Consider the following 23,040-nt stretch of genomic DNA (forward strand, 5'->3'; position numbering starts at 1 on the left):
ACACACACACACACACGGGCCTCAGACAGCACACGTGTGGGCAGCAGCACAGGGCCCAGCTCTCAATCTCCTCACCACTGTCTGCGGACTCCGTGGGGCCCGACTCGCCCTCAGAGTCTGAGTAGAAGGGTTTCTCCTTCTCCTTCCTCTTCTCCCGATTTGAGCTCTTGGTCCATTCAGGTACCTGGAGATGGGGGCGGGTGAGAGAGTTATTAAATCGTGGTTGGGGCGGGGGAATGAAAGCACAGAGCCTCCTTATCCTTCACCCCACCTCTTCCGGGGCCCTGGTCCTGTCCCAGGAGGAGCTAGTGAAGGGTAGCTGCTCGCAGAGGGGGCACTGACAAACCAAGGAAGAGACAGAGAGGGGGGAAGGCACGGGGCCAGCACGCAGGGGAGGGGGAGAGGAAGCACTGCAGGCCGAGCAGAGGGCACACAGCACACGGGTGTGGGGACCTCAGTGTATTCGCCCAGCAGGCCCACGTGGGTCTCAATAAGGGAGAGATCTTCTTCCTGTGTGTGGGGAGGGTGTCAGGAGGGCGTGGCCAGCACCTGAGACACCAGGCTCCCTGCCATCTGTCCCTCCACCTGCAACTCAACCTCCACCACCACTGACCTCCACGTTGCGCACGGAGGGGTCCGGGGCTTCCTCTGGCCAGTCTGGGAGCTCCTGGTAGCCTGTGGCCTTGGCATTGAGCAGGTGGGACAGTGAGCCCAGCTGGAAGTGGTCCCGGTCTGGGGACAGGGTGAGAGGTCAGCCTGTGAGTTGTTTCCTAGGGGCCTGGTGTTGATCCTGGATGGGGGTGGGGAGGTGCCCTAGCTGGGTAGATGAAAGGGTGGATGTGCCCCTTAATCGCTCTTCCACCCTGACCTTCAGGCCCACATGCTGGAGGGAAGGTGGTCTGGCCCGACCAGAGCAGGCTGAGGGGTGGAAGCACGTGGGGGCAGAGGAGGGTGCTGGCCCACGGGTGCTGCTGGCCTGTCTGCTCGGGTCTGGCCCTGGGTGGTGGCAATGTGGTGTCTGCTCTCTTCCGGGGCAGCGGGAGCTGGGTGCTCAGCACTGCCAGGTTCCACATGGAGGCCCCGCAGGGATGAGCATAGCGACCAGGAGACCAGGAACGAGGCTGGCCTGGCTGGGTCAGGGCCCCGAGGGGTGAGCCCCGTGGGAGCAGGAGGAAGTCAGGGCCAGAGGAGGGCAGCACAGAGACTTGTGAGTGGGGACGGTGTTGAGAGGAGAAAGGGACAGTTCCCCTTCTCCCAGGAGATTTTCAAACCTGCCCCTTCCCTCGGATGGGGGTCCCCACTTCAGCTCCCACCTTTGAAGGACGACTCCAGGACGGGGGCTGGTTTGGGTGCCAGGAAGAGCTTCTTGGCGTGGCGGCTGAGGGCCCCGCCCTGCTCGGAAGGCACGATGAGCTGCCGGGTGAAGCGTGCGCGGTCACGGATGTCATAGTTCTGGTCGTACTTGGCCAGACTCAGCACGTACTGGGTCAGCAGCTTGGTCTTGGGGACAAGAGAGGGTCAGCACCAGTCAGGGAGTGGGGAACACAGGCGGTCCCAGACCAGGCTCTGACCGACACCTCTGCACGGTGCTGCCCTCCCTCTTAGACCGCTGCCTCCCCCTCCCCCCACCCCAGTCCTTCCCACAGGCTTTGGGTTCCCTCACCTCCCTGACTCTTGACCCCAACTTTTTTTTTTTAATCCTCACCCGAGGATATTTTTCCATGATTTTTGGAGAGAGTGGAAGAGACAGGGAAAGATAGAGAGAAACATCGATGTGAGAGAAACGCATCAATTAGTTGCCTCCTACATGCACCCCAACCAGGGCCCGGGCCGGTGAGGATCCTGCAACCAAGGTACGTGCCCTTGACTGGAATTAAACCCAGAACCCTTCAGTCCACAGGCTGACACTCTGTCCACTGAGCCAAACCGCCAAGGGCCTGACCCCAACTTTGACAGCTGCCTTTTGGACCTTGGATTCCATTCGTCCTCAGATTTGTGGTCCCAAGTTTGTGGTCTCCACGGCCACAGTCCCCCCCTGAAAGGCTCTACCGAGAGCGGAGCCAACTGCAGAGCCCGTGCCGTGGGCTGGATGAAGTCACAGAAGTCCCGGCAGTGCGCACTGCAGTGAGGCAGCTGTATCCCAGACCCCAGCCTCTCCATTTCTGCCCGGTCCCTGCCTAGTCTACTTGTCTTTTTTTGTTTCAATATTTTTTTATTGACTTCAGAGAGGAAGGAAGAGGGAGAGATAGAAATATCAATGATGAGAATCATGGATCGGCTGCCTCCTGCACCCCCTACACTGGGGATAGAGCCCTGAACCCAAGCATGTGCTCTTGACCGGAATTGAATCCGGGACCCTTCAGTCCGCAGGCGAACGTTCTATCTACTGAGCCAAACCGGCCAGGGCTAGTCTACCTGTCTTTACAAACGACAGTGGTAGCCACCGTTTATGGAGTGCCTCCTAGCATTAAGCACTCAGCACCACCCCAGGACGGAGCTCTGTGCCAGGCACAGCAGGCACTCGGGGAATGTCCTTTAATCAATCCGTCAGCAAAGGCGCACGTGGCGAACGCATGTGGCCAGCAGGACAACCTGGGGATAGGCATGTGGACACCCAGGCCTGGGAAATAGGCCGACATCAATGTCCGGGGCTCAGCACTCGGCTCAGTCCTGAGCCTGTCGGTTCCAACCTGTGTGGCTCCCCGCCCACATGACCTCACCCTGTCACACGTTCCTCCACTGCTCCTTGCTCCCCTCCGAACAAGGAGGCACACATATTGCTCAAGGACTGAACGCTCCCCATGGTGCTCCCTCTACCTTCTCCGCTCCAAGCTTCTGCTCCCACAATCCTGACACCCACAGGCCCAGGGCCCCACTGCTTCCACCCGTGACTGCTGTCCCTTCCAGCTCCTGATGAGTCCCAGACCCGAGGGCCCCGCCTCCCTAGCCTGAGTTCCTGGGGCCCAGTGAAGCTACCGTGGATCAGAGGAACCCCTGAAGAGGCACAGTGCCACCACTCAAAGACTGCCATGGGCTGCCGGAGAGGCCGCCTTTGTCCTACCGGGCCCTGGGCTGCCCGGAGGAAGCGTGCACACTGGGGAACATTGGCCACCTGGGCTACCAGCCACCTGCCTGAACTCTCTTCAGAAAGGGGCCTTGGCCCTGGCCGGTGTGGCTCAGTGCATAGAGAGTCGGCCTGGGGACTAAAGGGTCCCAGGTTTGTTTCTGGTCAAGGCATGTACCTCAGTTGCAGGCTCCTCCCCGGCCCGGACCCTGGTCAGGGTGCGTGCAGGAAGCAACCAATAGATGTGTTTCTCTCACATGGATCTTTCTCTCTCTCTTTCCCTCTCTCTTCCACTCTCTCTAAAAAATCAATGGAGCCGAAACTGGTTTGGCTCAGTGGATAGAGCGTCAGCCTGTGGACTGAGGGGTCCCGGGTTCGATTCCGGTCAGGAGCATGTACCTTGGTTGCGGGCACATCCCCAGTGGGAGGTGTGCAGGAGGCAGCTGATCGATGTTTCTCTCTCATCGATGTTTCTAGCTCTCTATCCCTCTCCCTTCCTCTCTGTGAAATATCAATAAAATATATTTTTAAAAAGTAAAAAAAAATAAAAAATCAATGGAAAAATATCCTCGGGTGAAGATTAACAAAAAAGAAAAAAAAAGGGGGGGGGCCTTGAAGTTCATGCCCACCTGGTGAGGGCTTGGCGGGTTCTGGGGACCGAGTGTTGAGGGGCACCTCTGATCTGTACCTGCTTCGAGTTGGTCAGGTAGAGCTTGGCTGCCAGGTTGATGACCTGCAGCTTGACAATGTCCTCCTCGGCTGTGAAGGACTTGGCCATCTTCCTGAGGACGTCGGGTGCGATCTTGGGGACGTGCTCACAGTACTCGCCGATGAGCCACAGGATGCTGGCGCGGGCCATGGGCACCTGTGGCGGAGGGAGAGGCGTTAGGACCTCGGTAAACATGGCGCGTGGGCAGGCGCGTGGCCTGCCAGGGTAATGGCGTCCTCCCATCTCCACCGGCTGCTGTGTGATGGGCTCCTCCAGAAACGGGAGGGGGGCAGTGGGAGAGGTATCAGAAGGTGGGCAGCCTGACCAATGTAGCTCAGTGGCTGAGCATCGACCTATGAATTGGGAGGCTGCGGTTCGATTCCCGGTCAGGGCACAGGCCTGGGTTGTGGCTTGATCCCCAGTGTGCAGCGTGCAGGAGACAGCCAGTCATTGACTCTCTCATCATTGTTGTTTCTATCTCCCTCTCCCTTCTCTGAAATCAATAAAATTATATTTTTTAAAAAGGTGGGCGTTTCCTGGGCAGCACAGCCCTTCTTCCCTGGGGTTTCACTGGCTTCTTTTCTTTTTAAAATATATTTTTATTGATTTCAGAGAGGAACAGAAAGGGGGAGAGAGATAGAAACATCTATGATGAGAGAGAATCATGGATCGGGTGCCTCCTACACGCCCCACACTGGGGATCGAGCCCGCAAGCTGGGCATGTGCCCTGACCGGGAATCGAACCTGGGACCCTTCAGTCCGCAGGCTGATGCTCTATCCACTGAACCACACCGGTCGGGCTCACTGGCTTCTTTAAGCCCTAATGTCAGTCCAGGTTTTAAAGACTGATTTCCTGGATCCGCTATGTCCTCAATGCTTTGCTCCACGTCACTCTTCCTGACTCTCCAGGAACACCTTGTTTCAAAGTTTCAACTTGCCAGGAAAACACAGGACTTGTCAACCAGCCACCCCTGGCGAGAGCGTTGGAGAAAACACGAGTGGGGCACTCAGTGAGGGATCCCCACAGGGAAGGCGAATCTTGGGCAACAAGGTCAGGGTCACATGGCCCCATCTTTCCCCTCCTTCCACCCGAAGACCTATTAGAGCCAGTGTGGGAGGTTGGAGGTTGATTTTGTTAATTATAGGGTCTTAGGATCAGGGAAGGACGCAGGGGTGGGCGGGGAGGGGAGGGGACACAGCATCACTGCCATCCACACCTGGATGTTATCCGTGAGCTTCGCCAGGTGCTTGATGATCTCCCCGTGCTGAGCTGGCTGCATCTGCAGCAGCTTCTTAATGACGACCACCGACTCTGCGACCACCAGCTCTGCGGGATGGAAAAGAGTGTGGGCCCCGGATAGCCAGATGGCCACGTGCAGGTGGACAGACCCTGAAATGCCCCAGACCCTGGCTCTCTTCCTCACCCCCTGCACTCCTCCAGTGGCCCTGAGAGATGCAGGGACACCTGGACACTCACTGAGGCAGACAGACTGATGGACACACCTTGTGCCTGGACAGACAGGTGGATACCCACTGGCCGTCGGACATGCAGGCAGACACCCACTGGTCATAAAGTCGGACACTCAGACAAGCACTGACCATCACGGTTGGACAGCAGCTGCACCAGGCCGTTGAGGCAGGTGTCACGGACTCGGCCTATGTTAGTGGCACAGCGTCCAATGGCCTGGATCGTGGCTGCCACAAAGTCCTTGTCCATGCTGCGGATGTAGGTCTGTGGAACATCGCAACAGGGTGACCCCTCAGTGACCCTGCAGGCTTGCGGTGACTGTCACACCTCATTCAATGACTCATCATGCCAGAGACTAAATTCTGGGAGAGGAAGTAGCACCCTCACCCGCTGCCCAGTGATTCCCTGGCCCAAGGCCAGCAGAGGGCATTGGGAGAGGACCTAAGATAACCGTTTCTCCACTCTGGACCCTTACGAGACGGTCTGCCCACAGGACGACTCTCACTGCCCAGGAGCTGTGGGCCGCTCTCCGGGCCCTCTGGATGGGACCTGCCCCAGCCCGTACCTGGAATTCCCGCAGGACCGTAGGGATGTTGGTCTCGTTGGCCAGGTTGGTCAGCACTTCCAGCTGCAGGAAGGCAGAGAGTGGCGGAGGGAGAGGCGTTAGGACCCTGGGGATAGGCATGTGGACCCCATCCTGTGCTTTCACACCTGGTCATTCCAGACACATTCCACACACCACAAACTCTCCTCAGGCAGCCCCCAGCATCCTGAGGCTGACCAGGGAACTGACAGGTCAGAAGCTTGTCCGCACTGCGGGAGGACCTTTTCGCCTCTTAAATGGATTCCCTGACAGATGCACTTACAGCCTGATCATGTCACCTCTCCCGCTCCATTGAAAACGTAAAGCCTGCCCTAGCCAGTTTGGCTCAGTGGATAAAGCGTCGGCCTGGGGACCAAAGGTTCGATTCTGGTCAAGGGCACATACTTCCGTTGCAGGCTCCTCCCCAGCCTGGGCCTTGGTCAGGGTGTGTGCAGGAGGCAACCAATTGATGTGTTTCTCTCACATCGATGTTTCTCTCTGTCTTTCCCTCTCTCTTCTACTCTCTCTAAAAATCAATGGAAAAATATCCTCAGGTGAGGATTGAAATAGTAATATTAATAAAGAAAACATAGCCCTAGCCCAGCGTGGGCAAACTACGTCCTGCGGGCCGGATCTGGCCCGTTCGGCTGTTCTATCCGGCCTGCGGAGCCAAAAGAGTGGAGGGTTCCCTTGCTCTCCCCTCCGCTCCTTTACTTTGAATTTATATTAGTTCACACACACTCCATCCATGCTTTTGTTCCGGCCCTCCGGTCCAGTTTAAGAACCCATTGTGGCCCTCAAGTCAAAAAGTTTGCCCACCCCTGCCTAGCCGGTTTGGCTCAGTGGATAGAGCGTCTGCCTGTGGACTGAAGGGTCCCAGGTTCGATTCCGGCAAAGGGCATGTGCCCAGGCTGCAGGCGTGATCCCCAGTGGGGGGTGTGCAGGAGGCAGTCAATCAATGATTCTTTCTCATCATTGATGTTTCTATCTCTCTCTCCCTCTCCCTTCCTCTTTGAAATCAATAAAGATATATTAAAAAAAAAAAAAAGAGCCAAAACCGGTTTGGCTCAGTGGAAGAGCGTCAGCCTGCGGACTGAAAGGTCCCAGGTTCGATTCCGGTCAAGGGCATGTAACTTGGTTGCGGGCACATCCCCAGTAGGAGGTGTGCAAGAGGCAGCTGATTGATGTTTCTCTCTCATCGATGTTTCTAACTCTCTATCCCCCTCCCTTCCTCTCTGTAAAAAATCAATAAAATATATTAAAAAAAGAAAAAAAGAAAACATAAAGCCTCCTACTGCTTTTAGGATAAAGACTAACATCTTCCCTTGGTCTGGAAGTCCCTGATCTCCCACCACTCCCCCCTGCCTTCCATGCCCCCCTCCCCCCCACCGTCACAAAGGCCCATTGTCAGACTCCTGCCTGCCTCAGGGCCTTTGCATGTGCTGTCTCCACAATGTGGCTGGAGTGCTTCCAGTCCCTGTCCCTGCCTTTACTTAGGTAATTCGTGTTCATTTCTCAGGCCTGAGTTCAAGCCTCCCCCTGACACCAGACTAGATCAGGTCCGCCTATGTATGCTCTTACAGTTCCCTGTACTGTTCTTTCATGCTGCGTTTCACAAATGGATTTTTACGTTTGTTTTAGGATTAGCTGCTAAACGCCTCCTCCTCACCCCAATTAGACTGCAGGCTCCACCAGGGCAAAATGCCTGATTACCAGTAGTTTGCTTTCTCTGAACTGTTTAAATTACTCAGTGAGGTAGCAGGCAGGAACGGGATGGGGTACAGTCTCCTGTGGGTATATATGTGCATGAAAGCCCGAGGGGGTGGGAGTGTGGGGGTGAGAACACCGTGGGTGGGAGACGGAGGACTGCACGGAGAAAGCATGAATTTTCAAGTCAGCAGAACTGACCTTGGGGTGGTTACCTCCTCTCCTCGGGTCCACATTTTAATAAAATGGAGAAAATGTGCACTTCCTGAGGTTGTTGTAAAAACTGGCGGGTATAGAACAGGTTGAGGCAAAGGTCAGTTCCCTTCCCCGTCCCCCCGCCCTCATTAGCCTGGCTTCCTGAGCAAACACTTCTGGCTGGGAGGCCACGGGCTCAGCCCCAGTCACAGGCAGGCGCCCAGGTGGCCACTGTGGATATCTGAGTGGGTCTGTGGGGACGGGGGACATGGCCAGAGAGGCCACAACCACTTCTGTATGTCACTCACCTTCAGGATCTTGATCTGGGTGGGGTCGGTGGACCTGATGTAGAAGCTCTTCAGGTAGGGCTCGAACATACCCTGGCACGGGAGAGGCAGCCAGGGAGTTCCCCCACAGCCTCTCTTCCAGGGCAACCCTCCTCCTGGCCCGGGGCCCAGTGACCTCCCTGCCATATCACTGTCCCCCACTCCTCAATTTCCCCTCCTCCCTCTAGATCTGGCGGGTCTTTCTTCATGGGCTTTCCTTCCTAAGTGGCCCCCAGGATCCTGCATTTGAGGTCTCCCCTCCCCCACGCTGCACTGCCAAAGCCCTTTCCCAGCCTGCTTCTCCCCGGAGGCCCTAGCGCCATGAGCTCATGGTGCCATGGAAGCCACCCCTTGGACGGGGAGGACAGTCTTTGGTCGCTTGCTCACCCGGCGCTTGATGGACATGGTGGCCACGTTCTGGAGCACCACGTACTGCACCTCACTGCAGAGGAGGGTCAGAGGTTATGGGGCCCCTCGCTGGGGCAAGGGGCAGCCGTGGAGGTAAGGAAAGTGGACCAAGTAGGAAGGAGGAGGGGACTGGTGTGGCCAGGGCACCAGTAGGCCATGGGCCAGTGTGGGCAGGTAGGGGGCATGATGGGCTGATGGGCTCGTGATCCAGAAGTGGGAGGGCCAGGGCGGGGGCGGGGCCAGGGGAGTGGGCGGGACCAGGGCTGGATGTGAGGGGGGTCAAAGGGCGGGGAGTGTGGGCGGGGCCGGGGCCAGGGCCAGGGCCGGTGTGGGTGGGGCGGGCCGCACCTGTGACTGCGCAGCAGGCGCACCAGCGCCTTGGCGATGACGCCCACCTCGGCCTTGGGCGCAAGGTGGAAGTAGAGCTGCGCCACGGCCATGACCACCGCGGCGCTGCGGCTCTGCAGCAGCGGCTTCGTGTTGCGCAGCAGCAGCCGGTGGTCGGGGTCCATGACATAGGGCTTCCGGGCGGGCAGCGCCGCAGCAGCCGCCTCCTCTGACCCTGCACCCTTGGCCTCGTCCTCCTCCGAGCCATAGAAGGCTTTCTCGGGGTTCTCCTCCAGCAGGGATTCCTGTAGGGCGACGGACGGAGCGGGTAGGCGGGCAGCGGGCGCCTGCTCTTGGCGACCCTCCTGCCCGCGCTGGGGGTGGGTGGGGCGGGTACTCACGTTCTGCGTGGGGCTCAGGAACTGCGTGCGCGCGTAGCGGGTGAGCATGCTGATAATGACCACCTGGCCCCACTCCTCCACGTCGATGAGCAGGTTGCAGAGCTTCCGGTAGTTCTTGTGGATCAGGTCAATGCGCTCCGGGCACACCTCCTCAAAGGCCATCACCACGCTACCCGCCACCAGCTGGGGAGCAGACAGAGGGGAAAGGGTCATGGGGAGGGAGAGCCGAAAGGCCTCTGTCAGGCACCTTCCCACCACCCAGCCTGCGCACCCCTAGACGCACCGTGGTCTTGTCGGCCAGGAGCTTCTCAATGACCTCGATCAGCTGGTCCTTCTGGTCAGAATCCAAACTGCGGGAGAAACTGTTGAAAGGGAACTGCCCCTCCCTTCTCCATCCTTCCCAGTGTCCGCCCAGGCTGTGCTCACTCCCTCACCCCAACCCTGTTCATGGGGAGGTGTGAGCGTGCTCCACGGTCTCCATCTCTGTCAGTTCCCAACACGGGGCCTGCAACCTGGGCATATGCCCTTGACCTGAATCGAAGCTGGGACCCTTCAGTCCACAGGCAGACTGAGCCAAACGGGCTAGGGCCCAAAACTGTCTTAAAGCACCTGAAGGGTAAAAACAGGAGGGCATGCCTGACCGGCGCGGCTCAGTGTTTGAGCTTGGACCTATGAACCAGGAGGTCACAGTTCCATCCCCTTGGGGGGTACATGTATCCCCAAGTAGGGGGCGTGCAGAAGGCAGCCGATCAATGATTCTCTCTTATCACTGATGTTTCTATTTCTCCTTCTCCCTTCCTCTCTGAAATCAATAAAAATATATTTTTAAAAAGCAAAGCAGCATGCAAGACCTGGGACAGGCCAGGGGTGGGCTGGGGACTTGGGGACCCCTCCCCCGAGGAGTGGGGGCAGGGCTGGGGCACACCTGTAGAGCTTAGGGATGGCATGGGCAGCCGTTTTCCGCACGTAGGGCGACATGTCCGAGGCAGCTTCCTTGATGGCCAGCATCATGATGGGCACTATGATGGGCACGCGGATACTAGAGAGGACGCGGAGGGCGCTGGCGCGGATCAGCTGGTTGGGGTCCTGAGGGCAGAGGGGGAGGTAGAGCTGTGAGAGGCCACCACCGAGGAATGCGCTGTCCCCGGCTACCACCAGCTCTAGCTTCCTTGCCCCGTTCTGACCCTGGAGGATGTGCCAGTGTTGGGTACCCGGGGGCACTGCTTGAGGGCACGGACTCTTGGCTCTGGCTGCACAAATCGGACATCTAAGCGGGTGTGGCACTGGGCTGCTTCATTTTCAGGAAGCGTGGAGAACTCTGAGCACCTAACTTCCGGAAACAGCCCGTTCCTCAGTTCCCTTGTGTTTATGCAGAGGCCACTCCCAGCAAATGCAAGCTCGTCTGCCTTCTAAGAGTCCGTCCTTCCATGCCTCTCCCCAACGAACCTCTCCCAAGCCGTTCTTCTTCCTCTTTTCCAACAGTGTTTTTTTTTTTCTTTTTAAATATATTTTTATTGATTTTAGAGAGGAAGGGAGAGGGAGACGGGGTAGAAATATCAATGATGAGAGAGAATCATTGATCAGCTGCCTCCTGCACGCCCTCCCTAGTGGGGATCGAGCCCACAACCCAGGCATGTGCCCTGACCAGGAATGGGACCATGACCTCCTGGTTTATAGGTTGACACTCAACCACTGAGCCACGCCTCCCGGGCGTCTTCTCCCACAGTGTTTAAAAGAGAAGAGTGTGGGGGCCCCTCCTCATTGCTCCTATAGCTTCCTGTACACTGAGAAGGACCTGGACAGTGTACTGCAGTCATGGGCTGCAGTAGAAGCAGCTGCAAGTGATGGTTCATCTTGGAGGGGGTTGGACAATGGCAGGGGTGCTGGACACGCAAGACAGATGCTACCCGGATTTTCTAAAATGAAGAAAGAGAAGATCCACAACATTACTGATAAAAATGATGGCAATGTCAAAATCCTGGAATTAATTTTTAAACAAAAGGCTTAAAAGGACTTATTTAAAAAAGCAGGAGTATAGCCTGGCTGATGTTGCTCAGGGGTTGAGTGTGAACCCATGAACCAAGAGGCCACCAGTTTGATTCCCGGTCAGGGAACATGCCTGAGTTGTGGGCTCGGGCATGCAGGAGGCAGCTGATCGATGTTTCTATCTCTTTATCTGTCTCCCTTTCTCTCTCTCAAAAAAAATCAATAAAAAACATACATTTTTTAAAATAGTTACTTTCAAAAAATAAATAAAAAGCAGAAATGTGCATTCTAGACAGTTTGGCTCAGTGGATAGAGCATCAGCCTGCAGACTGAAAGGACCCGGATTTGATTCCGGTCCAGGGCACGTACCTTGGTTGCAGGCTGATCTCTGGTGCCCTGACTGAGGCTGCATGTGGGAGGCAATCCATCAATGTGTCTCTCACATTGATGTTTCTCTCTGTGTCTCTCCCCCTCCCTTCCACTCTCTCTAAAAACCCATGGAAAAGTGTCTTCAGGTGAGGATTAACAAATATCTCTCTATATAAAAGCCTAATATGCAAAGTGTCCCCTCAGGAGTTCTACCTACCGGGAGTTCAATCGCTCGCTATGACATGTGCTGACCATCGGGGGCGGCAAAGAACGAAGGCAGGCCCCGGCCAGCAGCCGGCATCCGCTAGGGACCCTACCCGTGCACAAATTTCATGCACTGGGCCTCTAGTAAATATATAAATAAAAATAAACAAATAAAAAGCAGGAGTGTGTATTTTCTTTTTCTTTCTTTCTTTCTTTTTTTTTTTTTTTCTTGAGAAAGAGCTCACTTTATTGGGAATGGAGCGCTGTGCGTCAGGCTCCTGCACATGGTGCTCAGGAAGGTACACAAGGCACGGAATGTGATGCTAATGAAGAGCAACTGGAATGGGCTCCTCTGGGCAACTTCCCACCACCTCCCTCCCCAGGGTCGGCACTCCTGACCCTTTCCTTGAAGGCAACTGTGGTTCACTAGAGACAGAGCCCCTCAGGGGTGCCTTCTTGTTTTTTATACAGAACATTTTCTTCAGGTTTTTTGAAGACTTCATTTGCTGCTTTCATTCTACGTTCCCTCAAGGCCATCAGACCAGCTTCTGTGCAGAACGCCTTGATGTCGGCACCAGAGAGGTCATCCTTAGCCGTGAGCAAGTCGTCCAGTGTCACGTCATCAGCCAGGTACACGCACCAGGTACATGTAGCCAGCATCCTTCTGCTTGTGTGGACCTGGAAGATGAGCTTCTTGGTCTTTTCATCCGGCGGGGGGACTCGATCGTCCTTCAATGTGGCCTGGTCTGACTAGTGCTGGATCCAGAATTTCTGTTCGGTTTGTGGCCATGATGACTTTAACGTCTCCCCTTGAATCAAATCCATTCAACCGGTTCAACAGTTCCAACAGTGGTCACTGAATTTCTCTCTCACCTCCGGAGTTTGAGTCACATCTTTTTGTCCCAATGGCATCAATTTCATCAGTAAACACCATGGATGGTGCATTTCTTCAGCAACTCGAAACAATTCCCGAGCGAGTTTGGGGCCCATCACCTAGGTACTTCTGAATAAGTTCAGAGCCAACCACTCTCAAGAAAGTGGCTGGGGTTTGGTTTGCTACTGCTTTAGCCAATAAGGTTTTACCTGTGTCAGGTGAACCATAAGGAATGACCCCCTTACGGGGCTTTATACCTCTCATCTCTTTATAATATTCAGGATGAGTGAGAGGAAGTTCTACAGATTCCTTAATTTCCTGGATTTGGTGGCCAACACCTCCCGCCCCCCGTGTTGGCAAAGGTCTCCTGCGGGGCCTCTTTCACCTTCACCACCATGACCAAGGGATCCGTGTCATCCATCAGCACCCCTATCACGGCATGCACCTTGTGGCTGAGCAGGACAGAGCAGCCTAGTTCCAGCAGGTCCTTGTCAACCAAGGAAAGAATGTGGACATGGTGTTCTGAGCCCACCAGATGTAGACACGATGGCGTGATTGTCATCAAAGATCTCTTCTAAGGACCCCGCCGACATTGGGGTCCCCCTCAGATCATCCACCTTTGATCTTTCCTCCTCTTGCTTTTCTTCTAAGGGCTTCATTTGTTCCTGATTTCTAATGAATTCGTCCTCCATGAGAAGAGAGTCTTTAATTCTCTCTAATTTCAGTAATTTTAACTGGCACTGAATGTGAGGTGTCACCAGTGGCAGTTTGCTGGCAGCATCTGGTCCCTTTGTTTTCTTCTTCTCTTTCCCACTCTGGTTGGTACAGGAGGTTCGTATTTCTTTTTCTTGTCCTTGTCATCCTTCTTGCCACCTCCTGGACCATGACCACCACTCTGACTCCAACCCATCTTGCCAGTAATGTGTATTTTCTTAGAGTAAAATCATATCACATTCACTACTAAAACCTATTTTATTTTTAAAAAAACAAAACACATTTTATCTGGAAATGATTATGGATTCACAGGAAGTTACCCCAAATCCCCAGTTAAGTTGCGTATGGGAGGCAACCGATGGATGTTTTTCTCTCACATCAATGCTTCTCTCTCTCTCTCACTCTCTTCCCTCTCTAAAATCAATAAAAACACATTTTAAAAAATAAAATAAATAAATAGTGTGGGGGAAGCAGCCACCACTCCAGTATAAAGGACTTAACTCCTCCCATGTCCATTCTCCGGTGATTTCCTTTCCCAGCTGCCCCAGAGAGCGTTCCACCACAAGAGAAGGGATCCAGGTCTTCAAAGGAGCTGCTTTGCATACACTGGGCATCCGAGACAAGGCTAAACAGAACAAGGAATCTGTTCCAGCTCGAGGGAAATAGCTGGCTGTGCTGACCTTCCAGGAAATAGGTCCTGTGTCATGTCCTCTGTGCTCCCCTTGGAGTCCACCTCCATGTCTGAGGCAGCCCTCTTGCAAGGCCACCTTCATTGCTGTCCTCTCAGTGCGGCTCATGTGTTTCCAGTAAACGTTTTGTTCCTCCCTACCCAGTTCCAGGTGAAAAGATTCCAAAGTCACTGTTCTCTACAGACACCTGGGCCAGGTGAGCCTGCGACGACGAGGCTCTGACAGCCAGAGGTGAGGACCCAGGTGGGCAGCTCCCCTCCCCTTAAGGAGCTTGGCCTGTCTGCCGGGCTGTGGGCCCCAGCTCCGTTACATCAATGCAGGGAGGGCCAGTGGGATCCACTGTCAGGGGTTCAGGGGTTCATATCTGAGGCAGCCATTAACACAGACTTCTCAGGAGAGAAGAGACACCCACGTTACCTTTCCTGACTCTGACGCTCCCAACCTTGGGCAGGTAGGAAAGGACCCCAGAGCTCAGGCCCACCCCCGGGGCCCACTCCTCCAACACAGCACCATCAAGGCCCCGCCCCAAGGAAGCACACCAAGGCACTGACCTTGAGGCCACGCTGGAAGGTGGAGATGGACAGCAGGGCCAGGTCTTGCTGCTCCTCGGCGTAGCGCACCAGGTACACGTAGACCAGCTTCTTCACCTGGGGAGAGCGGGTTTCCAGCAGGGACTGGCGCCCCCACCCCGTGGATGTCCTCACCCCAGCTGGCTGCGGTCCTCAGGGACAGATCCCTCCAGTGGGGAAGAGCATCCCTGGTGTGCCCACCCGCCTTCTCTCTGACCCACATCTAGTTCAGGGGCACGTGGACAGGACCAGGGACATTTCTGAGCAGGGCAGGCCCCCGGGGGCTGGAGGGCGCCCTTCCTCACCCCTGACCAGCAGGAGACCCCTCGCTGGGGAGTGCTCACCTCTATGTTCTTACAGGCCACATTCTTCACCACAGCAGGAAACAGGTCTGAGGCATTCTTTCCCCTGGCGATCATCTGGATGGTGAGGTCAAGGTCAGGAGGAGGAGGAGGAGGAGGAGGAGGAGGGGGAGGAGGAGGAGGAGGGAGGGGGCCAGCACTTAATAGGAGATGGTCCACGAGGGGGACATGCTCTTTGACCCCAAGCTCCTTCCCCAAGGAAGGCCCCCTTTCTTCCCCATCACCACCACACTTACCGCCACAATCCTCTTCATGGCCTCCAGCTTGAGGGAATCCTTGTTGCTGTCCAGCATCTCCTTCAGGTCATCGTGCCTGGTGGGAGGCACAGGGGGTCAGCTGAGGGCACAGGGTGGGGGTGGGGCTATTAATCCGGAGGATCCAGGCAGAAAGAAGGGGTGTGGGTGGGGCTGGTTCAGGCAGGACCCCATCAGAGGGGGAGGGAAAACATGTGGGTCAGACAGTGATGTGGGTTGAACTGTGTCCCACTCAAAAAAGAGATGTTGAGCCCTAGCCGGTTTGGCTCAGTGGATAGAGTATCAACCTGTGGACCAAAGGGTCCCGGGTTCAATTCTGTCAGGGGCACGTACCTCGGTTGCAGGTTCTTCCCTGGCCTGGGCCCTGGTTGGGCTCATGCAGGAGGCAATCAATCAGTGTGTTTCTCTCACATGGATATTTCTCTCTGTCTTTCCCTCTCTCTTCCATTCTCCCTAAAAATCAATGGAAAAATATCCTCGAGAGAGGATTAACAACAACAACAAAAATAGACATGTTGAAGTCCTAATTCCTGAGCCCCAGAAGGTGACTTTATTTGCCATTTTAATTAGTAGTTAGGATGAGGTCATACTGGAGTAGGGTGGGACCAGTGTTCTTATAATAAGACTAGAGGCCTGGTGCATGAAATTCGTGCATGGGAGGGGGGGTCCCCTCAGCCCAGCCTGCACCCTCTCCAATCTGGAACCCCTCAGGGGATGTCCCACTGCCAGTTTAGGCCCGATCCCCGGAATCGGGCCTAAACTGGCAGTCGGACATCCCTCTCATAATCCAGGACTGTTGGCTCACCTGCCTGCCTGCCTGATCACCCCTAACTACCTCCCCTGCCAGCCTGGTTGCCCCAACTGCCCTCCCCTGCCGACCTGGTTGCCCATAACTGGCCCCCCTGTCGGCCTGTCGCCCCTAACTGCCCCCCCCCCCGCTGACCTGGTTGCCCCATGCAGCCTGCTGTTCAGTCATTTGATCATTCTCACTAACCCCCCTGCCAGCCTTGTCACCCCACGCAGCTTACTGTTCGGTCGTCCGTCTGGTTGTTTCGGTCGTGATGGCCCCTGGCTTTTTATATATTAGGATGGCCCAGGTGGGGGAGGAGCCTGCAACCGAGGTACCTGCCCTTGACCAGAATCGAACCCGGGACCCTTCAGTCAGCAAGCTGACTCTCTATCCACTGAGCCAAACCCTCTAGGGCTTTATTAACATTCTTAACTTCAAAAAGAAGCAACAAGAACTTATTCATTTAATTCATTCATTCATTCATTCATTCATTCATTCATCATTCAACAAATGCTTTGTTGCTAGGCTGCCCTGTGAGTATAGAGACTGAAACCTGGGACTCTGATCCATAGGCAAAGGCTCTAGCCACTGAGCCAAATCGGCTAGGGCCTATTTGAGATTCTTGATGATACATTTAGGCTTCTAGGTTCAGCTACATCAGCCTCAGGGATCCTGGGCTCTCCCGAGGAGCCAGGTGGGTGTCCTCACCTGTCACCCCGAGGTAGGTGCCATCCCTGGGAGCAGGGAGGTTGGAGGTTTCTTTAAACTCTGGGTGTTCTCTAGAGCAGAGCTCCTCACACCCAGGTGTCCTCGCCACACCCACAGATGCCACAGGCACTTGTCAGAGGCACACCCCCAGGCCTGTGCTGGGGCACCCACACCACTCCCACCCACCCAGCTTGCTGCACACACTCCAGGCCCCTGAAGGTCCTAGGCCCCGGGCTCCGGAGAACTGAAGGGGTAGAAAGGAATCACTGGGTGTAGGCAGGAGTTCAGGCAGGACTGTCAGATGCCACTAACACAGACAGACCTCCTGGGGCCCCTCGTCCTCGCTCTCACCAGCAAATGTTCCCCAGAGGGAGGGGACGGGAAAAGCACGGCAGCACCGAGGCCCTGAAACCTTACTCTCTGAGGTCAGATCCCCTTACACCACTCACTGACCTGACCCCTTGTCTGGCCTGAGGGACTCTCTGGGGTGAAACAAGCATCTGAGGCCAGTCATGCTCCCCCCTCACCCACACGTTCCAATTCACAAGCCGGGAAAGGCTGGCCAAACTCTATCCGAGCTTTATCCGTCCCTAAACCAGGGCCTGGGGAAGGGAAAAGGTCAGTGTGAGACCTCAACCCTTCATCATTTTACTATCCTCCTCCCCTCAGCGTTCTGGGGATTTACGCTCCTGGTCACTTCCTCATACGCAGTCCCCATACTGGGCCCCACCTGTCCCACCTGGACCCTAAATGCCAGCCCAGTCCTCCTCCCTCTGAGCAGGTGGGACTAATGGAGTGTGGCCTGAGTGGCAGCTGCCCATCCCTAGCCTTCCCGGGCGCTTAGGTGTGGTCCCTGGCGTTCCTCTGTACCGTAGTGGCTGGCTCTGACTCTGGCCTTGGCCAGGCTCTGGGCACGGTCCTTCCAGGGATGCTTCTGGGGCTGTGTCTTCCTCTGGGGCCTGTAGCCACCGAAGTTCCTCGGGCTGCAGGGCCTGGTACCAGGGTGCGGGCCCGCCCTCAGGGGCCAGCACGGGACTGGAAGCCTCCTGGTCAGCCCCGCTGGCCCCTCGGGCCCCCGTCCTGGCCATGGCTGCTGGGAGCTGCAGGAATCGCTGCATCGGGACCAGATCCTGCTCTGGGATGGGATGAGCTGACCAGGGAGGTGGGGACGCCTGTCACTGTACCAGACGGCCCGCCCCCGAAACTCAGAAACCAGACACTGGCAGGGAGAGAGGCTCTGGTTTCCTCTTTGCAGCTCAGAGACAAGAACTGAGGAGGGGAGGAGACTGGGCACTAAGCCAACCTCAATCTCTGAGCAGGAGGCCAGAGGTCGGGGGAGCTGGTTCAGAGGGAGGTTGAGGGGTGCCCTCCTCACCTCCACTCACACCCCAGTGGGACCTCTGCCCCCCAGAACTGCTCTTCAGAAACCTTGCACACCCTTTTTACTCTGACCCAACTTTTTGCCTCTTTTTTGGGGTTAATCCTCACTCGAGGATATTTTTCCATTGATTTTTAGAGAGAGCGGAAAGGAGGGGAGGAGATAGAGAAAAACATCAATGTGAGAGAGACACATCGATTGGTTGCCTCCTGCATGCGCCCCCACCAGGGCTGGGGATCAAGCCTGCAATCAAGGTACATGCCCTTGACCAGAATCAAATTCGGACCTTTCAATCTGCAGGCCAATGCTCTATGGACTGAGACAAACCGGCTAGGGCTTCTTGCCTCTTCTTATCTCACCTCCTGCCCTACCTGGCCGAGGCCTCCCAGGTCATCCCTCCACCTGCTCACTCATACCCTTGCCCCCTGGTCCTCACTGTCTCTACCCTGCCAGGAGTGGTTGGCTTTATTCACTGTATTTCAAATTCCCTTAACCCTCCTCAAGTTCCCACCCTCACCTTTGCCTTTGATAAAATCCCTCACAGCTCCCAACATCTATGCTCTCCTCTCCCCCCAGGAAGAGCTGGTCCGCCTTGAAGCCAAGCCATTCCTCCCACTCAGCTCTAGAAACACGTCCCTCCCATCACCTAAGGATTTGTGCCTCCTTCCATTCCCTTCAGCCTCTCCCACTCTACTGGCCCTTTCCCATCTGCAGTTACACTTGCTCTAGGCGCTCCCACCCTAATAAACAAACAAAAACAAAAATAAAACAGACTATGGAAAACAGTATGGAGTTTCCTCAAAAAATTAAAAATGGAACTTCCATTTGACCCAGCGATCCCACTTCTGGGAATATATCCTAAAAACCCCAAATCACCAATCAGAAAGAATATATGCACCCCTATGTTCATAGCAGCATTATGTACAATAGCTAAGATTTGGAAACAGCCCAGTGCCCATCAGTAGATGAATGGATAAAAAAGCTGTGGGACATTTACACTGTGGAATACTATGCAGCTGTAAAAAAAGAGGGCTCTCTTACCCTTTGAGACAGCATGGATGGACCTAGAAAACATTATGCTAAGTGAAATAAGCCAAACTGAGAAAGCCAAATATCACATGATCTCACTTATTTGTAGACTCTAATGAACAAAACGAATTGACCAACACCTCTTCAGCTCTTACAGGTGTACCGGTTAATAATGCGGATTTTTTTCACTAGATGGAGTTACACATATGTTGATATATATGCGATTTGATAGTATGTCAATACAGCAAAATTGACAGCAAGTTTCAAAACTTCATATGTCAAATTTTCTGAAGGTGTTAACATCATAGGTATTTTTACGCTTAAAAATGTCCAATTTCATGCCAAAAAAAAGAGCATTTGCAGGAAGCTTTAATTCATTATTTTGAAAAAAAAAAAGTGCTGCTAAAAGTTATCGTATACTTCGGGAAGCTTATAATGAACATGCTCCATCTCAAGATATTTGTGAACGCTGTTTTAAACGCTTTAAAAGTGATGATTTTGATGTGAAAGACAAAGAACATCCAGGTCAATGGAAAAAGTTTGAAGACCAACAATTACAAGCATTATTGGATGAAGATGTGTGTCAAACTCAAAAACAACTTGCAGAAAGATTAAACGTTGCTCAGCAATTTCTGATTGTTTACAAGCAATGGGAAAGATGTTAAAGGAAGGAAAATGGTGCCACATCAACTGATTTCCAAAGACAAATGGAAAACTGAAAAGTCATCAGTAAAATGTTGCTTCAATGGCACGAAAGAAAGTCTTTTTTGCATTGAATTGTGACTGGCGATGACAAGTGGATTTATTTTGAGAATCCCAAACACACAAAATCATGGGTTGATCCAGGTCAACCATCAACATCGAATGCGAGGCCAAATCGCTTTGGAAAGAAGACAATGCTCTGCGTTTGTTGGAATCAGGAAGGAGTGGTGTATTATGAGCTTCTAAAACCAGGTGAAACCGTTAATACTGATCGCTACCGACAACAAATAATCAATTTGAACCACACTTTGCTCGTGAAACGACCAGAATGGGCCAGAAGACACAGCAAAGTAATTTTGCTTCATGATAATGCACCATCACACACTTCAAAACCAGTTAAAGACACGTTAAAAGATATTGCCTGGGAAGTATTAACCCACCCGCCGTATTCACCAGACCTTGCTCCTTCAGATGACCACTTGTTTTGATCGATGGCACACGCACTTTCTGAGCAGCACTTCAAAACATACGAAGAAGTGGAAAATTGGGTCTCTGAATAGTTTGCCTCAAAACAAGAAAAGTTCTATTAGGACGGTATCCACAAATGGGGAAATGTGTAGCTAGCGATGGACATTACTTTGAATAAAGCACTTTTGATGTTTCTCTTGAAATTATCGTGTTTTCTTGGATTACAAAGTCCGCATTATTAACCGGTATACCTGTAAGAGCTGAAGCAGGGAGGCATGGAACAAACTGACATGCCTCGATGTGGGGTTGGGGGAACAAGAAGAGATAAACCAAAAAACTTATATACTTATATACATAGCCCATGGACAGGGGTAATAGGGTAGGGAAGACCTGGAGGGGTGGGTAGAGGCTGGGAGGAGAGAGAAAAGGCGGGGTGGGGGGGAATATGGGAGACATCTGTAATATTATCAACAATAAAAATACATTAAAAAATAAAGGACAAACTTCCCTGAACCTGTGTTCTCCTCCAGAAACTCTTTCCCTCCTTCCCCTTTCCACTCAAACGTCTTTTAAAAAATACATTTTTATTGATTTCAGAGAGGAAGGGAGAAGGAGAGAGATAGGAACATCAATGATGAGAGAGAATCACTGATCAGCTGCCTCCTGCATGCCCCCTACTGGGGATCGAGCCCACAACCCAGGCATGTGCCCTGACCAGGAATCAAACCGTAACTTCCTGGTTCACAGTTTGATGCTCAACCACTGAGCCATGCTGGCCACACCATTCAAACTTCTTGAAAGCAAAGTTCCCATTCACTGTGTTTTATTCATTCAGCTGCTATTCACTTATCTGTCACTTAAATCTGGCTTTAGATGTTGATTAGAATTAAGGACTGAGGGGTCATGATGTCTGCAGCTTATGTGATTCAGCTAAAAACAAGTATGACTAGGTGGCTGGACAAAGTGAATATGGCCCAAGGTCAACAATGGTTGAATCGAGGTGAAGGGTGTACACATTATTGCATTACTCATTCAACTTATTGGTAGGTTTAAAATGTTCATAATAGGATGTTGGGGGAGGGAAGAGAGGAACAATCGCTCTTCCTCTGACTTTGCCAGAACTGGTCTCCCAGGGCAGGAGGTGGGGAATGAAGCAAGGAGGGGTTGACCTGCTCTTTGTCAAACCAAGGATCACAAATTTCTTTCCTTGTCTGACTTGACTTCAATGGGCACCGACCATACTGGTCACTTCCTTCTTCTTGAGCCCATGTTTTATTTTCCTCCTACCTTTTTTAAAAAATATGTATTTTATTGATTTTTTTTTACAGAGAGGAAGGGAGAGGGATAGAGAGTTAGAAACATCGATGAGAGAAAAACATCGATCAGCTGCCTCCTGCACACTCCCTACTGAGGATGTGCCCGCAACCAAGGTACATGCCCTTGACTGGAATCGAACCTGGGACCCTTCAGTCCGCAGGCCGACGCTCTATCCACTGAGCCAAACTGGTTAGGGCCTTCCTACCTTTTTAAAAAAATATATATTTTCATTGTCTTCAGAGAGGAAGGGAAAGGGAGAGAGAGAGAGAGACATCAATGATGAGAGAGAATCATTGATCGGCTGCCTCCTGCACATCCCACACTGGGGATCGAGCCTGCAACCTGAGCATGTGCCCTGACAGGGAATCCAACAGTGACCTCCTGGTTCATAGGTTGACACTCAACCACTGAGCCACGCTGGCTGGGCCCTCCTGCTTTTTGGTTTACTTTCTGTTATCTTGAAACACTCCCCTGCTCTCTGGTCACTCCCAATATCGGTGCCCTAGTTGAACACATATACCCTCCCTGGGTTAATCTTCACTTCCTTCTGTGGCCTTAACACAACACAGCATACACACACACACACACACACACACACACACACACACACCTCCTGGAATGCTAATCCTAATATCCAGCTACCAACTGGACTCGAATATCTTGAGTTTACAACGTCAGTATGTCCAAAACTGGGCTCAACACTGCTTATCACATCTTTACTTCCAACCACACTGAATAGCACCACCATCTATCTGGCTGCAGTCACTAGTAACCCGAGTATCACCCTTATCTTCTCCCAGCCCCTTCCTCTCACCTCTTTCCAAATTAATCATCGGGTCCTGGCTTCTGCCTCCTCAAGAGCCCTCAAATCCTCTGTCCCTCCCCTATACCAGGCCATCACATATCCTCCCTACTTCAACACCCCCCCACCCCCCCACACACACACTTATCTCTGGACCAATCCAGCACACCCTTCAATCTCTTCTCCACAGTCCAGCCTGGGATCCTTCTAAAATGCAAATCTGATATCGGTAGCACCCCCTCCCCCCAAAAAAAACCTTGGCATCTCCCCACCCTCATTTCTGGTCACTACAATGGTTTGCATGGTCGTTTGCATGGGGATTCTGGCCCCACTGTACCTGCACCTACAAAACCTGTGATCTGACTCTGCTTCACCTCCCCCTTTTTCTATAAGCTCTTTGGTCGGACTGTAGCATCCCTCACTCTCCACCTTCCAGGCCAGGAACCAGCTCCTCCGGCCCTTCCCACTGCCCACACTACACTGAAAATCCTTTGTGCTCCCCTCTAGAGCAACTCGAGGGCAAGGATCGGCTCACGCTCATGGCCCATGGCTGTATTCAGTGACTAGGACAAGACTCCACACAGCGGGCCCTTATATATGCTTGTTACAGAATTTACGAATAAATGAATGAAGGAAT

At 53.4% G+C, this 23,040-nt stretch overlaps 1 protein-coding gene and 1 pseudogene across 2 annotated transcripts in view; both read right to left on the reverse strand.

The window, feature by feature from the left end:
• The window catches only part of AP3B2 (adaptor related protein complex 3 subunit beta 2), a 30,326-nt gene that overhangs the window by 6,219 nt on the left and 1,067 nt on the right, over positions 1-23,040 (reverse strand). The window contains exons 2-17 of the mRNA XM_080651817.1: positions 15,192-15,267; positions 14,938-15,012; positions 14,576-14,671; positions 10,114-10,274; positions 9,472-9,538; positions 9,189-9,371; positions 8,809-9,092; positions 8,440-8,494; positions 8,035-8,106; positions 5,807-5,869; positions 5,373-5,505; positions 4,991-5,100; positions 3,753-3,929; positions 1,314-1,500; positions 614-732; positions 76-184 (exon numbers count right to left, since the gene is read on the reverse strand). Coding sequence (XP_080507943.1) covers positions 76-184; positions 614-732; positions 1,314-1,500; positions 3,753-3,929; positions 4,991-5,100; positions 5,373-5,505; positions 5,807-5,869; positions 8,035-8,106; positions 8,440-8,494; positions 8,809-9,092; positions 9,189-9,371; positions 9,472-9,538; positions 10,114-10,274; positions 14,576-14,671; positions 14,938-15,012; positions 15,192-15,267 — 1,967 coding nt within the window. The remainder of the gene's footprint in view (positions 1-75; positions 185-613; positions 733-1,313; positions 1,501-3,752; positions 3,930-4,990; positions 5,101-5,372; positions 5,506-5,806; positions 5,870-8,034; positions 8,107-8,439; positions 8,495-8,808; positions 9,093-9,188; positions 9,372-9,471; positions 9,539-10,113; positions 10,275-14,575; positions 14,672-14,937; positions 15,013-15,191; positions 15,268-23,040) is intronic.
• On the reverse strand, positions 12,174-13,531 carry LOC308239174 (26S proteasome regulatory subunit 4-like; annotated as a pseudogene). Its single transcript has one exon. The product of its transcript is annotated as a 26S proteasome regulatory subunit 4-like (transcript).

The sequence above is a fragment of the Plecotus auritus genome, assembly GCF_963455305.1.
Source record: "Plecotus auritus genome assembly, chromosome: 15".
NCBI classification, from domain to species: Eukaryota; Metazoa; Chordata; class Mammalia; order Chiroptera; family Vespertilionidae; genus Plecotus; species Plecotus auritus.